Source organism: Zootoca vivipara, chromosome 15 (genome assembly GCF_963506605.1).
Source record: "Zootoca vivipara chromosome 15, rZooViv1.1, whole genome shotgun sequence".
Classification (NCBI taxonomy): domain Eukaryota; kingdom Metazoa; phylum Chordata; class Lepidosauria; order Squamata; family Lacertidae; genus Zootoca; species Zootoca vivipara.
The window spans coordinates 5,743,909-5,757,773 of NC_083290.1; the positions used below are offsets into that span (position 1 = coordinate 5,743,909).

General features: G+C 45.6%; 2 protein-coding genes across 10 annotated transcripts in view; both read right to left on the reverse strand.

Moving 5' to 3' along the window:
* BCAS3 (BCAS3 microtubule associated cell migration factor) overlaps window positions 1–5,693 on the reverse strand; it is a 463,105-nt gene extending 457,412 nt beyond the window's left edge. For 4 of the 9 annotated variants that reach the window (XM_060268432.1, XM_035139558.2, XM_060268428.1 and 1 more), the window contains exon 1: window positions 5,334–5,691. The gene's annotated coding sequence lies outside the window, so the exon portion shown is untranslated. Of the gene's footprint in view, window positions 1–1,978; window positions 2,083–5,333 lie in introns of all 9 variants that reach the window. The other 5 variants (XR_009556811.1, XM_060268429.1, XM_060268431.1 and 2 more) reach the window with 3 other exon arrangements.
* A 2,964-nt stretch (window positions 5,694–8,657) lies between these two features.
* The window catches only part of PPM1D (protein phosphatase, Mg2+/Mn2+ dependent 1D), a 40,047-nt gene continuing 34,839 nt past the window's right edge, over window positions 8,658–13,865 (reverse strand). Inside the window, exon 6 of the mRNA XM_035139684.2 lies at window positions 8,658–10,367. Coding sequence (XP_034995575.1) covers window positions 9,828–10,367 — 540 coding nt within the window. The 3' untranslated portion in view covers window positions 8,658–9,827. The remainder of the gene's footprint in view (window positions 10,368–13,865) is intronic.

Below are 13,865 nucleotides of genomic sequence, written 5' to 3' on the forward strand. Positions count from 1 at the left end.
TGGTCAAAAGTGCACCTATTCAAAAAAAGGTCTGGAAAATATTCTTTTATGTTGTGATTATTTTAAAAGTCTGATATGGGTGTAAGTGTTCAGGACAGATATATTTTTCGTCATGTGCTTGAAATATTTTGGGGCCAAGTAAACTTGCTATAGTATGAAACCTACATTATATTATATAATGCTGCCATTATTTCCATTTGTAGCTCCTGAAAAAGGAGTCCTTAACTCCAAAACGTGCAGCTACAATGATTTTTCTTCACTAAGCACCTGAGCTTGCTCCCTCTTTATGTGCCCTGTACTTCTGAGGTGCTCTTCCTCTCCACTGACTGCATTTTAATTTTTAAAATGTCCAGCTCACTATGCACACGGAGTATGCACTTGCATGAACACGCACACACACAAGTTCACAGCTTTCATAAAGTATATTTTACTTGTAAGTAGCCCCCGTGTCTAGTTTAGGTGTGGACTACTGAAATATACTCTACATAGGGCTACCCTTGAAGACGGCTAAGAAGCCTCAGCTAGTAAAGAATGTTGCAGTGAGACTTCTGTAAAGGGACCCGAGATGGATTCATTCCTTAAGGAACTGGCATAGGCTGCCTGCACAGGGCCCAGTTTATGGCACTGAGATTGCTGTATAAATTCTGAACCACTCAAGACCCCAATACCTGAAGAAATACCTCTCTCAATATGTGCTGGCCCATGCCTTAAGATCAGCAGGGGAGGTTCTGCTTGTGATTGTGATTATTGGTGAGGAATTGACAGCATGTTTATCTGCAGTTACAGGTAGGTAGGCGTGTTGGTCTGACATAGTCAAAACAAAATTAAAAAATTCCTTCCAGCAGCACCTTAGAGACCAACTAAGTTTGTCATTGGTATAAACTTTAGTGTGCATGCACCCCTCTTCAGATACACTGAAGATACACTGAAGTGTGCATGCATACAAAAAGCTCATACCAATGACAAACTCTAAGGTGCTGCTGAAAGGAATTTTTTAATTTTGTTTTATCTGCAGTGACACCTTGCCTGTTGAACTCTCTCCCTTTGAAGGGGAGAATGCTTGGGAACAACTGCACTACAAATTCGTAAACCAAGGTGTTCATAAACCAAGGTTCCACTGTACTCTAAAGCAGCTAAACCAGAAGAGGGAGTGAATCTGGTGAAGCACACAGAGATGTAGGCAGCAACAGGCAGACAAACTTAAAGAGGAAAATGTTTTGATATTGGCACAGTAAACTGGAAACCACAGGAGAAGTTTCCCACAGCCATCTGCTTGGCCACTGTGAGAACAGGATGTTAGACTAAATGGGCCTTTGGCTTGATCCAGCAGGCTTGTCTTCTGTCCTTAACTGCCCTGGGATATCAGCTGATATGGGGTTGTTTAGAACAGGCATTCCCCAAACTGCGGCCCTCCAGATGTTTTGGCCTACAACTCCCATGATCCCTAGCTAACAGGACAAGTGGTCAGGGATGATGGGAATTGTAGTCCAAAACATCCAGAGGGCCGGAGTTTGGGGATGCCTGGTTTAGAAGCTGAGAAAATGAGTAAGAAAAGGAGGGGGGTTGCTTTGTTTTAAACCAAATAACTAAAGGCCAGCACAACAGCACCAGCTAACACTCAGAGACCCAGTGTGGGAAGTGGTTAGTGTGTCATACTCAGTTATGAAGTTCATTGAGGAACCTTTTGCCATTCGCTGTCTATTAGCCCAGCCTAGCTCACAGGCTTGCTGTAAGGGTGAAATGGGAGAGGGAGGAGACACCATTGAAGGAAGGGCGGGATAAAAGCAGACAAAATACTTCCATTGTGCGATGAATGATATCTGCCATAGTCAAGAGCCACTCTTTTTCAAAACCTCATCTTTTGTGGGTGGGATTTTCCTTTTGGAACACCCTTCCCATCTCGACAAATCAGATTCTGAGATATTTATCGCTTGCTGGTGTGTGACCAGACAACAGAAAAACAGACTTTGAAACTGACCTTCCAACTGGAAGAGAACTGCTGGTGCAGAGAAGATCAGTACCGGATCCTGAGTAGATGATCCTGAATTATGAACACTTGCTGAACACTGCAGTTGTTTGCCCCTTATGAAGGAGATGAAAGGGGCAATCAGTGCACAGACAAAATCCCTGAGGTTCATTTGGTTTCTCCTGGAAAGTGATCAACTCAATCTGCTCTCCTGGAGCAGCTGGGTGAGGGGGTGGCAGTACAGTAAGCCCACAACGTATGTAGGGGTTACATTCCAGGGATCACGCCTAAACTCAAAATTGTGTACAGTCAAAACCCATTGGGTTCCATGGAAGGTGAGACTGCCAAAGTCATTTTTCCTGGAACCCTGCCCCCTTTCTTTCTTTGTTAGTTAGTTTGCTTGTTTATTGCCATGCATATAAAGCTGAATGGCAAGTTAATGTGTATAAGTTGTATAAATGATAGCCAATTACCACACATCCCAAATAGCTTTCTCCAAAGAAAACCTACAGTACTGAAAAAACAGTACTGAATTGCTCTCCTGTCACCTTCCTTACCTGCCTTGAAGATAGATGCCCCCTAAGAGAAGCAACATGACAGTTCCCGCCACTCCCCAAGACTAGGCTTGGTTCAGTTTTAAATGCATACTTTGAATATTTTAGTCATTTAAAGCAGAGTCGAGTGTGGTCAAAACAAACCTGCTCCCCTCACTCAGGCATATACAATGCACTGGCCAGCAGGGGGCTACAGCACACACTTATGACCTGAAAATCCAGGGTTGGCAGAGCTCTGTTACCACTGCTTAGGAACAAAAGCACAAAACCTGATGGTAGTTGCTACCTCCTGCTAGGACACAAAGCAGTTGGTATATCCCACTCCAACCCACTTCTCCATCTGTTTGAACACTCAAAGAATAGCAAGGAATTGAAGTGGTCAGCTGTCAGCCACAGTTCAGCGACAGAGCATCTTCTGTGCTTATAGAAAACCCAAAGTTCAATCTCTGGCATCTCGAAGCAGGACAAGGAAAACTATCTGCATGAAATCCTGGAAAGCAGTTGCCAGTCAATGTAGGCTATACTGAACTAGATGGACCAATAGCCTGACTCATGAGAAGGCAGATGCCAATGTTCCTATAGCCCCACCACCACTTTCAGCTGAATTATGACTCTAGTCTCCATCTCTCCAGCTAAAGTTTTCCCACCTCTCCTACAGTCATATGTTTCCACCTCCTTCTCAAGCATTTCCCATCCACTCATACAAGCATACCTACATATACACACACATACCTACATATAATACACATAGAGGATGTACTAGCCTTAAGATTTTTTTTTTAAAAAAAAACTGTTCCTGACTTCTAGCAGGCTTTCTGTGGTTTTTAATTGCTCTGTAGTTTCATTCTTGTGGGCCTTGTCCTACATTGCTTTTTATGTTGAAGATGGCACGCTGCCTGAATATTTATTACAAAGGTAGGGGATAAAAGCTGAAAAACAAGAAACAATGAGTGTGTTTGATCCATTTACACATTATATGTACTTGCATGTATGCCAAATACAAAAATAAATGTCATACCTGTTAATCTCTTTCACACAAACATGTGATTACACATACACCTCTGCCCCAACGCCAGGAAGGCCTTTGTTAAATATATTTAAGACCCAGACAAAAACATTCCTCTTCTTCCAGGTCTTTGTTTAATTAAACAATCTTCTATGGACTTTTAAAATTTGATAGGGTCACTGTTTGTTGCTGTTGCTATTTTGGTCTGTATTTTTTTGTTTTTATATTGTAAACCTTTCTGTGATTCTAAGATGAAGGGCAGTATAGAAATATAAAAAACAAACAAGCAATTCTGCAGCTCATTACTGTATGAGATTCCAGTTATCCCCACATTCTTCCCCCAGCTGCCATATATTTCTTCTTCCTTATATCTCAACTATTGCATATATATCACACCATACACATATAACTGTATGCATTTAAACAATGTAAAAAACACATGCATGATATGTGTGTGTAGGGTGTAGCAAAGCCTATGGCTCATAGGACAAACTCAAAAATCCACATTAGCATACCGTCCAACATTTCTCTGAGGAAAATAGGGATGTCCCATTCAATAATGGTAGTTTTACTATTTATACTCCACACATCTTATTGGGTTGCCCCAGCAATCTAGGTAGCTTCCAACACATATCAAAACATAATAAAATATTAAATATTTAAGAAAACTTCCCTATACAGGATTGCCTTCAGACGGCTAGGGGGTTGGATAATTCCATACCCTCCAACATTTCTCCAATGAAAATAGGAACATCCTAAGGAAAAGCGGGGCATTCCAGGATCAAATAAGAAACTGGGGAGGCTTCTATAAGTCAGGGGTGTCCCTGGAAAATAGGGACTTAGAGGGTCTGCATTAGGGCAATACATTTAGTAGGCAGACTGAAATGTCACAAAATATAGTGTGCACAAGTTTTCAAGTTCTCCAGAACCCCACCAGCCTAGATGGTAAATAAAGCCAGGAGTCGGAGGAGAAGAAAAGTGGCCAATGTTGCTGCAAAGGAGTCTGGATTTAGTCTTTCTTACTCTCTCTCTCTGTGTTTGTTTTGTGTGCATCTCACACACAAACACATTTGCTTTTTTGCGAACCACTTCGACAATGCAATGCCTGTGTGTGTAGAAAATGCAGTCCATATGTAAATCAGCTATGGCTATATATGCACCCAGGTGTGTAATAATAATAATAATAATAATAATTACTCCACCTTTTATGAATTGCTTCCTAAGAAGAGCCTCAAAGCGATTTCGCAATACCAGGCTGTGCCCAAAGCCAGGCAGAGCAGAGACAAAATGGAAAGGAATAGAAATGCCAGCTTCGGGTCCATAACTCCCAATGGCTCTACTCTTGAGTAGAACTCTGCCCTGGGCTTGAAGCTGGCTTTGATATATGCAGTCGCTTTCTATACGGGTTGCATCCAGCAGGTGCCAAATTTATGTAACACTCCCTCCCACAAAATGCCCACCTTCCACCCCTTCCTCACTTACCTGCTTCTCCCTCCTCCTCATTGTCCCCCCATATCCCCCTTCCTCACACACCCCACAGCTCCCAACCATGTCCTCCCCTCCCCAAGCATGTCATTGCCTCCCTCACTCCCCTTGGTCCTCGTATGTATGCAGTTACCTCAGACATTTCTCCCCCTCCCTGCACATTTCCCCCTCCCACTTTCTCCCCCCTCAATAAGGAGCTGCCCCCCCATAATGCCCCCTCATCGCTGCCCCTCCTCCCCCACCCCTTGTCACTCCTGTCAGCGTCTGCCCCCCCCCCTCAGCCGCCCCCCACCCCGCTCCAACTAGCCCCGCCCGCTCCTACCTGCTGCTGCCGCCGCCGATACGTCCCGCTTCCTCCCCTCACTGACAATGTTTGGGACCCTCTCGCCGGCCACCACACCGACAGCCAATGGTCTGCCAGAGAAGGCGGGACTTGTTCGGCCGCCTCCTCCAATGGCTCCGGGGGACCCGGGGAGCGACGTCACGGGCACTGCGGGTGGTTGCACTTCCAGAGCTCTGCCCCGCTGCCGAGAGGCTCCTTCTTCCCGGTCGTCTCCACCAGGATAGGCTGAGAGAGCTTAGCCTCCCCTCCCCCCCCAAAAAAGTGGTGATAGGTGGCGGGGTGGGGGGAGACGCTTTGGGCACGCCCACCTGGAGGAGGTTAGAGGGAGGCTTTGTTTACATCCGGGGATCAGATAGAGGCGGGCGCTACAGCCGCAGGCGAAGATAGGTCACGGCGGGTCGGAGCTGAGTCAGCGCGACCAATGGGCTTCGAGGGCGTCAGAGCGGGTTTAGCCACGCCCGCCGCTGGTGACTCGTACGGTTGTTTACCTCTTTCTGCTTGGCGAGGTGAGGAAGGAGGCGCGTAGGAAAGAGACCGGGGCGCGTGACGACAGCGCGCGGCTGACGCCGCGACGTAACAAGTAAGAAGCCGACAGGAACCATAGAGAGGGAAGAATATAGAGTGGCAAAATAATCTCTAGGTGATTTCCGGTCTTAACAAAATCGACTTGTATGTGTATATAATGTATTTATATATACTTGTGAAATAATTGCGTGAGTCTCTGTGTTAAAGTTTTTTTTAATGCTTCGAGCTGTGTCCCCAGTAGGGGTTTCCGCCATTGAGATGCCAAGGGATAGAGCGGCCTTTGCAGTGTGGAGATTCAACAGGTGCAGCGCAGTCTCTCTCACCTTGGAAATGTGGCTGTGTTGAAGGGGGAATGTCAGTAGACTAACCGTCTTTAGCCACCCCGCATCATGCCAGCCTTCCAGGGCCATTGTCCAATGGCACAAGTGTACCATTATGTGTTAACTATTTTGGGGAATAGTGGTTAAGATTGTTGGTCCAGGTCCTCGGAGACCCAAGTTCGAATCCTCACTCGGTCACAAAGCTCAGTGGGTGACCTTGGGCCAGTCATGGTTTTTAAGCCTAACCTACACAAAGTGCAGGGACGCGGGTGGCGCTGTGGGTTAAACCACAGAGCCTAGAGCTTGCTGATCAGAAGTTCGGTGGTTTATATCCCCACGATGAGGTGAGCTCCTGTTGCTTGGTCCCAGCTCCTGCCAACCTAGCAGTTCGAAAGCACATCAAAGTGCAAGTAGATAAATAGGTACCGCTCCAGCGGGAAGGCAAACACTGTTTCCGTGTGCTGCTCTGGTTTGCCAGAAGCGGCTTAGTCATGCGGCCACATGACCTGGAAGGTGTACGCCGGCTCCCTCAGCCAATAACGCGAGATGAGCGCCGCAACCCCAGAGTCGATCACAACTGGACCTAATGGTCAGGGGTCCCTTTACCTTTACATAAAGTGCAAGTAGATAAATAGGTACCGCTCCGGTGGGAAGGTAAACGGCGTTTCTCTGTGCTTCTCTGGTTCGCCAGAAGCTGCTTAGTCATGCTGGCCACATGACCCGGAAAAACTGCGGACAAACGTCGGCTCCCTCGGCCAATAAAGTGAGATGAGCGCCGCAACCCCAGAATTGTTCATGACTGGACTTAACCATCACAAGCTCCTTTACCTTTTACCCCCACAGGGTTGTTGTGAGAGTAAAATAGTAAAATGGGTAGGTGGTGGAAACCATGTATGCTGCCACCTTGAGCTCCTTGGAGGAAAGGTAGGGTAGGAATGGAAATTAAATGAGCAGGTGGGACAGGTAGCTCCCCCACCCCAGTAATTGAGCATACCTGGGCCATGTGAACTTTGTAGCCATCTCATCCCAATCTGTCGTCCTGGCATCCTCCAGCTGTTTCATGGACAACAGCTCTCATCAGCCCTAGCCAGCATGCACAGCAGTTACAGATCAGTGGCTGACTGGCTAAACCAGGTGAGGGTAGCCAATGGGTCTCAAGCCCTCAGTGAGTTAGAGACTTCCCCTGCTTGCGAATTGATGTTGTAGAGGGAAGTGAGGGGCAAATGGGGCTTGTCAACCTTGGAAGATAGCCCATATAGCAGAAGGGAAACTCTGATCCTAAATTTCTGCTCCGTTGTGGGATCTCTTCGAGAGAAGCAAAGGCTTAGGAGTAAACCCTACAAATCCAGAGTGGAGTCCCTAAGATGGTTGGATGGCGCCTTGTATACCTTTCGGCAACTCCTGTATCCAAGCATGTGCTAAACATATTGCTCTGCTTTCCTTTGTACCACATCAGTGAGGCTGGGCAGCCCAGGACCTCCTCCAAACACACTGCCCATGTTTGCACCCCAGGGAGGTTACTTCAGTGCTCCTAACGCAGGCTTGACTTCAGCCTTGGAGATGCATTCCATGGTCTCTTGAGACAGACGCCAACATCATGCTAAAAGTGATAATTCAGGCAGGGGCTGGAAAGTAGGGGTGGAAAACTACTCCTGTGAATTTGTACAAAAATATTTGCGAACTGCTCTGTCTGGGTCTGAGGAAAGGGAGCTCTTTCTTCACAGTGTGAGCTGACTTGTGAAATGCACCAATGGGGAAACAGCCTTCAACAAAAAGTTAAAACTGCCATGTTGCAAAAAGTGACTTGGGTTGCATATATGAGAGGAAGCCAGAAATACATGCTTGTTCCTAAATGGTATTTGGGTGTATCTAGAATCCTGCAGGGTTGGGGTGCAAGGAAGCCTCCTGTTTCCTGCCTTTGTTATCGGATGCTGCTGCCCTGGGACCTTTTGGGAAGGAGCGTTGGTTATAAATGTAATAAACATGCAATATGGAAAGTTTTAGATTATACAAAAGAGGTAGTACCCAATCACAGCAACCCTCTCCCCACTTGTGATTCCAATCAATTGCTAAAAAGAGGCACAGTACTTCCAACTGTGGAAGTAGAATATAGTCTTAGGGTTAGAAGCCGCTTATAGCCTTAATAATCCCCCATAAATTTGTCTAATCTGCTTTTAAAGCTGTCCAAATTGGTGGCCTTACTACATCCTTTGGGAGCAAACATCAGAGTTTACAATGATGCACCATTCCTTCCTGTGAAGCATAGACTGAATCCTCCCTCATCTGAGGTCTTGTGACTCAGGAGCTGCTCCAGAGTAGTTTTGACACAACCAAATTCCTGCAGCTCTCTGTGGCATTTCAGTGTGCAGCAACATGGCATGGAACTGTGTGTGACCTTGTGTCGTGACAACCATGTTGTTATTTTCATTTTTAATAAAGCAAAAGGAAGAAACAGAAAGCCAGGTTTTTTGCTAACTTTATTTCATTATAAGTATACATGGCTCAACGTATGCAAAGAAAACTAGAAAACTATCCCAATGACTTAAGAACTTATGGTGGAAATTTCACCATCAAGAGCACCATCCATTGTTGGAACAGTAAAATATCTCATGCTTGTAAAAAGGAATGTGTTGTATATCCAAATGTGTTGCTAAAAGAAAAACAAAAAACACCTCTCGAGAATTAGGAGTCAATAACTGATGGAGGGGAACACTGTTTCGTTCCTGTTTTTGAGCTAAAATATTGGCCCTTTATCTTACAAAAAAATATAATGAAAATACAACTAAGATAAAGTACTGCATAGTATTTTAATCAAAATACAGAAACCAGCATTGCTGTGTGACGAAGACTCAGCATCTCCTCTGCGTACGTTTCATTTCTGAATAGAGAAATCTAAAAGTTAATAAAGAAAGAAAATAGACCTAGTATTATATTCTCTAATAGGGTACACTTCAGGCAGAACGTATTAAGTACTACGAAAATACATTATTTTCCATTCTTTTTAATAATTTACTTTCATTAAAAAGTTGTGAGGTCGTCACAAGAAGTTTATACAAATTCATTACTCTGTACTAAATTAACCCCACCCACCCACCCCAAAAAAAATTCATCATCCAAAATCAAGGTGGTGTGTTTTGTGGGTTTTGCTAAGCCCTGTTGTAACAATTATGCAAAAGAAAGTTAGGTGGGGAGACTACATTTTGGTATGAAGGAATATAAATTTACACACATTTTTACAGCAAACTCCTTATAACCCTAAGAACGTCTACAAAATTCACAGTTATATTACAAGCAAGTACAAGTTTGAGATAAAGCTGTTCGAATACCAACCCGCCCCAAAAAAGGTTTTCTACATTTAAAAAAATAAAAAACCCAAATGAGAAAAAGATAAAATAAAGATATGCAGTTTCAACTTATCTGTACCGAAACTTCATAACTTTGAACTGGACCGCAAGGTATAATAATAATAATAATAATAATAGGGTTGTTTTTTATTTGTACCCCACCCATCTGACTGGGTTGCCTCAGTCACCCTGGGAGGCTTACAACATATATGAAAACATAATAAATCATTACACATTAAAAAGCTTCCCTATGCAGGTAAACTGCATTAATGACTGAAACCCTTTCAGCAAACACAAAGTGCTTTCCTGGGCTGGTGGAACAATGGGTTCCCCAGCTTCTTCTGTCTTCGAAGGCTACGGCGCATGGCCAGCTTACTGGTGGTTTTGTGTTGGGCTGTCGTGGAGGACAAGATTTCAGGCTGGACGCTGACGTTCCTAGTCATCCCCCTCCTAGGCTTCTTTAGCAAAGGCCCCGAATTGGATTCTTCCAATGTCCTTTTGCAGCTCACTGTCGCTGCTTTGGTTGGCTCGCTTGGAGGTACCTTGAAGGCTTTTGGATCCATGCCTGCGTTCCCAGAGTTGGAGGGAGAGAGGGTCCCTGGCAGGCTCCGTCCTTCCGAGTCGCGCATCCTCAACCCAAACAGTCGGCCGCACTTCTCCTCCTGTGGCACCGCATCCTTGTTTGACACCACCGCTAACGTTGGGGCGCTGTCTTTGGCGGCCTCCCCAGGCGGCTCTGAAGGTTTACTCAACGCCGTGTTGCGCGTCAGCGAAGGGATGGTCTCAGGAGAGCTGAGCCGTGGCCACAAGTCATCTTCTAAAACCTGGTGGGGTTCAAGAGAGTAAAAATATGTAGTTGCAAATCCAAAGACTCAGATATTTCCCAGTATCTGTTCAGACAAATCCCAGAGAAGTTTGTGGTGGTCAGATAATCTGAGAGGTGGAGAGCTTTAAGCGCCTCTTGAAAAATATGTATGTTTACCCAAGGTTTTGCTGGACTCTTGACTCTTAAAATAAACTTTACACATACATATAGAAGACATTTTACTAGTGTTACTAAGTGGGAATTTCTCCCCTTAATTCTTTTTCATGCACTGTTCAGTTATACTTAGGACAGGCTTAAAAAAGAATTTTTAGTGAATATTATTGCTGTACTTTTATTTCAGGTGTTGGCCCTCCAGATGTTGCTGAAATACAACTCCCATCATCTCTGGCTGAAACTTTTATTCAATAAGCACCTGAGCCTGCTCCCTTGTTTCTCATCCTGTTTTTCTCTGAGGTATTCTTTTCCTCATTCTCCTACCATCTCGGAAGACAAGTCTCAGGTCCAATAAAATAAACTTCAAGCTTGGAAAATTCAGCTTTTCAAACTTTGGAACCCCAGCTCGACACCTTGCCATTATCCCAGTGAGAAGCAGCAAGGTTAAATGTAAGCAGAAGGTAAAATACAGACCTCCCAGGTACTGAATGCCCAAGTACAGTGGTGCCTCACTAGACGAATGCCCTGTAAGATGAATTTTTCGCTTAACGAATAGGTTTTGCAATCGGAGGTTGCCTCGCAAGACGATGAGGTTTTCTATGGCCACAGCTTCGTCTTGCGAAGCATGGCCATAAAAACCTCCGATCACAAAACCTAGCGAAAGGGGCATTTGTCTAGCGAAAGGGGAACAGCTGTCAGCGCCTCTCAGCTGATGTTCCTTTGCCTTCTTCCCTTGCTACAGCTGGTTCCCCTTTGTGTTCCGCTGGTCTCTGCCGGTTGCCATGAGCAGTGAGGGGCAACCGGCAGAGACCAGCGGAACACTAGCACGGGAAGAAGGCAAAGGTCTTCCCCCGTTGTCTGTCCAATCCAGGCGGGAGGCGGCGGCAGGAGCTCTTCTCCCGCCGCTGCCTCTCGCCGCGCACGGCCGGCATGGGGCGCAGCTTCGGAGACCTCCGAAGCTGCGCCCCATGCCGGGGAAGGCAGGCAAGGCGGCGGCTGGGAGAAGAGAGCTTCTCCCCGCCGCCGCCTCGCACACAGCCGGCATCCATCATTCTGCCCGGACACTGAGGTCCAGCACCGAGGGCTTACTTCTGAGCCAGTGTATATTGGATTGTAGCCACAGGGGTGAAAGGAATCTTGTGTATGCAGAGTATGTGGTTAGTGTGTTGGACAAGGACCTGGGAGCCCAGGGTTCAAATGCCACTCAGCCTTGAAGCTCACATCCACACTGTACAGTTAAGCACATGGCTTCTCCCAAAGAAGCCTGGGAGCTGTCGTCCTGGGAATTAGCTCTGTGAGGCGTAAACTACTATTCACAGGGATCTTGGGGTGGAGAGTCAGGTGCTTAAATGTGCTTTAAATATACTGTGTGTAAACGGCAGGCCCCTTACAGAACTAGAATGTCAAGATTTACAGCAAGATCTCCCACTTCCCTGGCTATTCTGGAGGTGACTTTTTGGGGAGGGCCTGTTTTAAATTTTCAACAATATATTTCAGTGTAAAATTTTAGAATTCAGCTTTTTTGGGGGAAATAGAATAATCTGAACTGCAAATTACCTCCTTGTATATACAGTAATTGGCCATAGATAACTTGAAAGATATTAAGAGTAACTGAATGAACAAAAACTCTAATTAGGCAGATGGCAGCCAGACTGACTTATAAAAAGATAAGGGGCAAGGCATTTCAGCCATTTAAGTCTACCACAATGCCTTGGAACAAAACTTTGGTTCAGCTCTATGTTGTTAGCTTTTGCACAAACCCCGTTTCTAAAGAAGGCTGGGTACGGTCTGGATATCAGTGAGAGCGGACGCTAAATCCCTGGACAATTTCTCCCAGCAGGTTTGTGTGGATGGCTGATTTGGGTGGTCACCTGATGTCCAGGAAGATTCTGGTCTGTGATGTTAGCAGCCCCGTTCAAACCACCCCTCCACCTCTGAGCAGCTGCCCTGCTTCAGCTGGTTATGTTAAACCAAAGTGAACTCCTATTCACGTGGAGGAAGCCTAAAAGGCCATTCACTATTAATAACTCATTCTTGAATTGCTCCCCTGTGGGGCGTGTGCCCCACATTGGAAAAAATGGCGTTAGACTATACAGTGGTGCCTCGCTAGACAAAATTAATTCGTTCCACGGGTCAATTCGTGTAACAAATTTTTCGTCTAGCGAGTCCCAGTTTCCCATAGGAATGCATTGAAACTTAATCAATGCGTTCCTATGGGCTCTGGGCGACTGGCGGCGGCATGCGACGGCGCTTCGGAGAATAATAATAATAATAATAATAATAATAATAATAATAATAATAATAATAAGGCTCCCGGGTCCTTGTCCAACACACTAACCACTCACTGGGGTACCTCACCCACATACCCTGCATACACAAGATTCCTTTCACCCCTGTGGCTACAATCCAATACACACTGGCTCAGAAGTAAGCCCCACTCAACGAAAAGGAACTTCCTTCTGAGCCCTTGCACTGCACCTCTGAGCATACACAGAGCTCCTTTCATCTCCAAATAACCAGAGCCTGCCAAGCCACCCCAAACATCTAGCTTGCCAATACCTAAACTCCTGTGAGACCTCTTTCTCACCTGCCCTGTGCACATTATAAAAGGCTGGGTATTAAGGCAAGACAAATGTCCCTCCCACCACATACATACCCTTAGAGCACTTCTCATGTGAATCTGTAATTGCCTCTAATTTTAATAAATGGGGATAAATGGGGATATACTGTACTGTAACGCATGCCTCCAGCATTGCATGTTCCTAATTGCACCCTCTGGATATTTTGTCTTGCATTAAGGAAAAAAGCCACATGCCTTTACTGGTACGTATTTAAATTAGGTATTCCTCATCCCCAAGCGCCACCATTTGGGGTTTGTTTGTAAACCAAGTCCTCCGCAATCCTGGGCTTTTTGGAGAAAAGTATTTAAAAAATTCTAACTCCCCACCCCCATTGTTTCTTTAGTTGCTTCTTTGGGATTGTATTCAATTAAGTGCTGTCATAACAGGGTTTCTCTCCCAGCCCTCCCTGAAGATGCCGGGAATTGAACTCGGGACTTTCTGCATGCAAAGCAGATGCTCTGCCAGTGAGCCACGGCCCTGTGCCTTGGCAAAGTGCCCTCTGGTGGGCCTTCTTGGATGACCTGACGGTGGCAGCAGCATCACTCCCAGCATTGCCAGGCAGCTGAGTCCAGCCACTGTTTTAAATTTCCCACAGTGGTCCAACCCCAAGGCATCACTCTGGGGCATTGTGGGAAATTTAAAGACCCTAGCACCAGCACTGCTCAGGACACCAGAAGAGAAGTTGTTGTTTTTTTAAGGTGGAAAGAAGGCAGGTGTGAGCT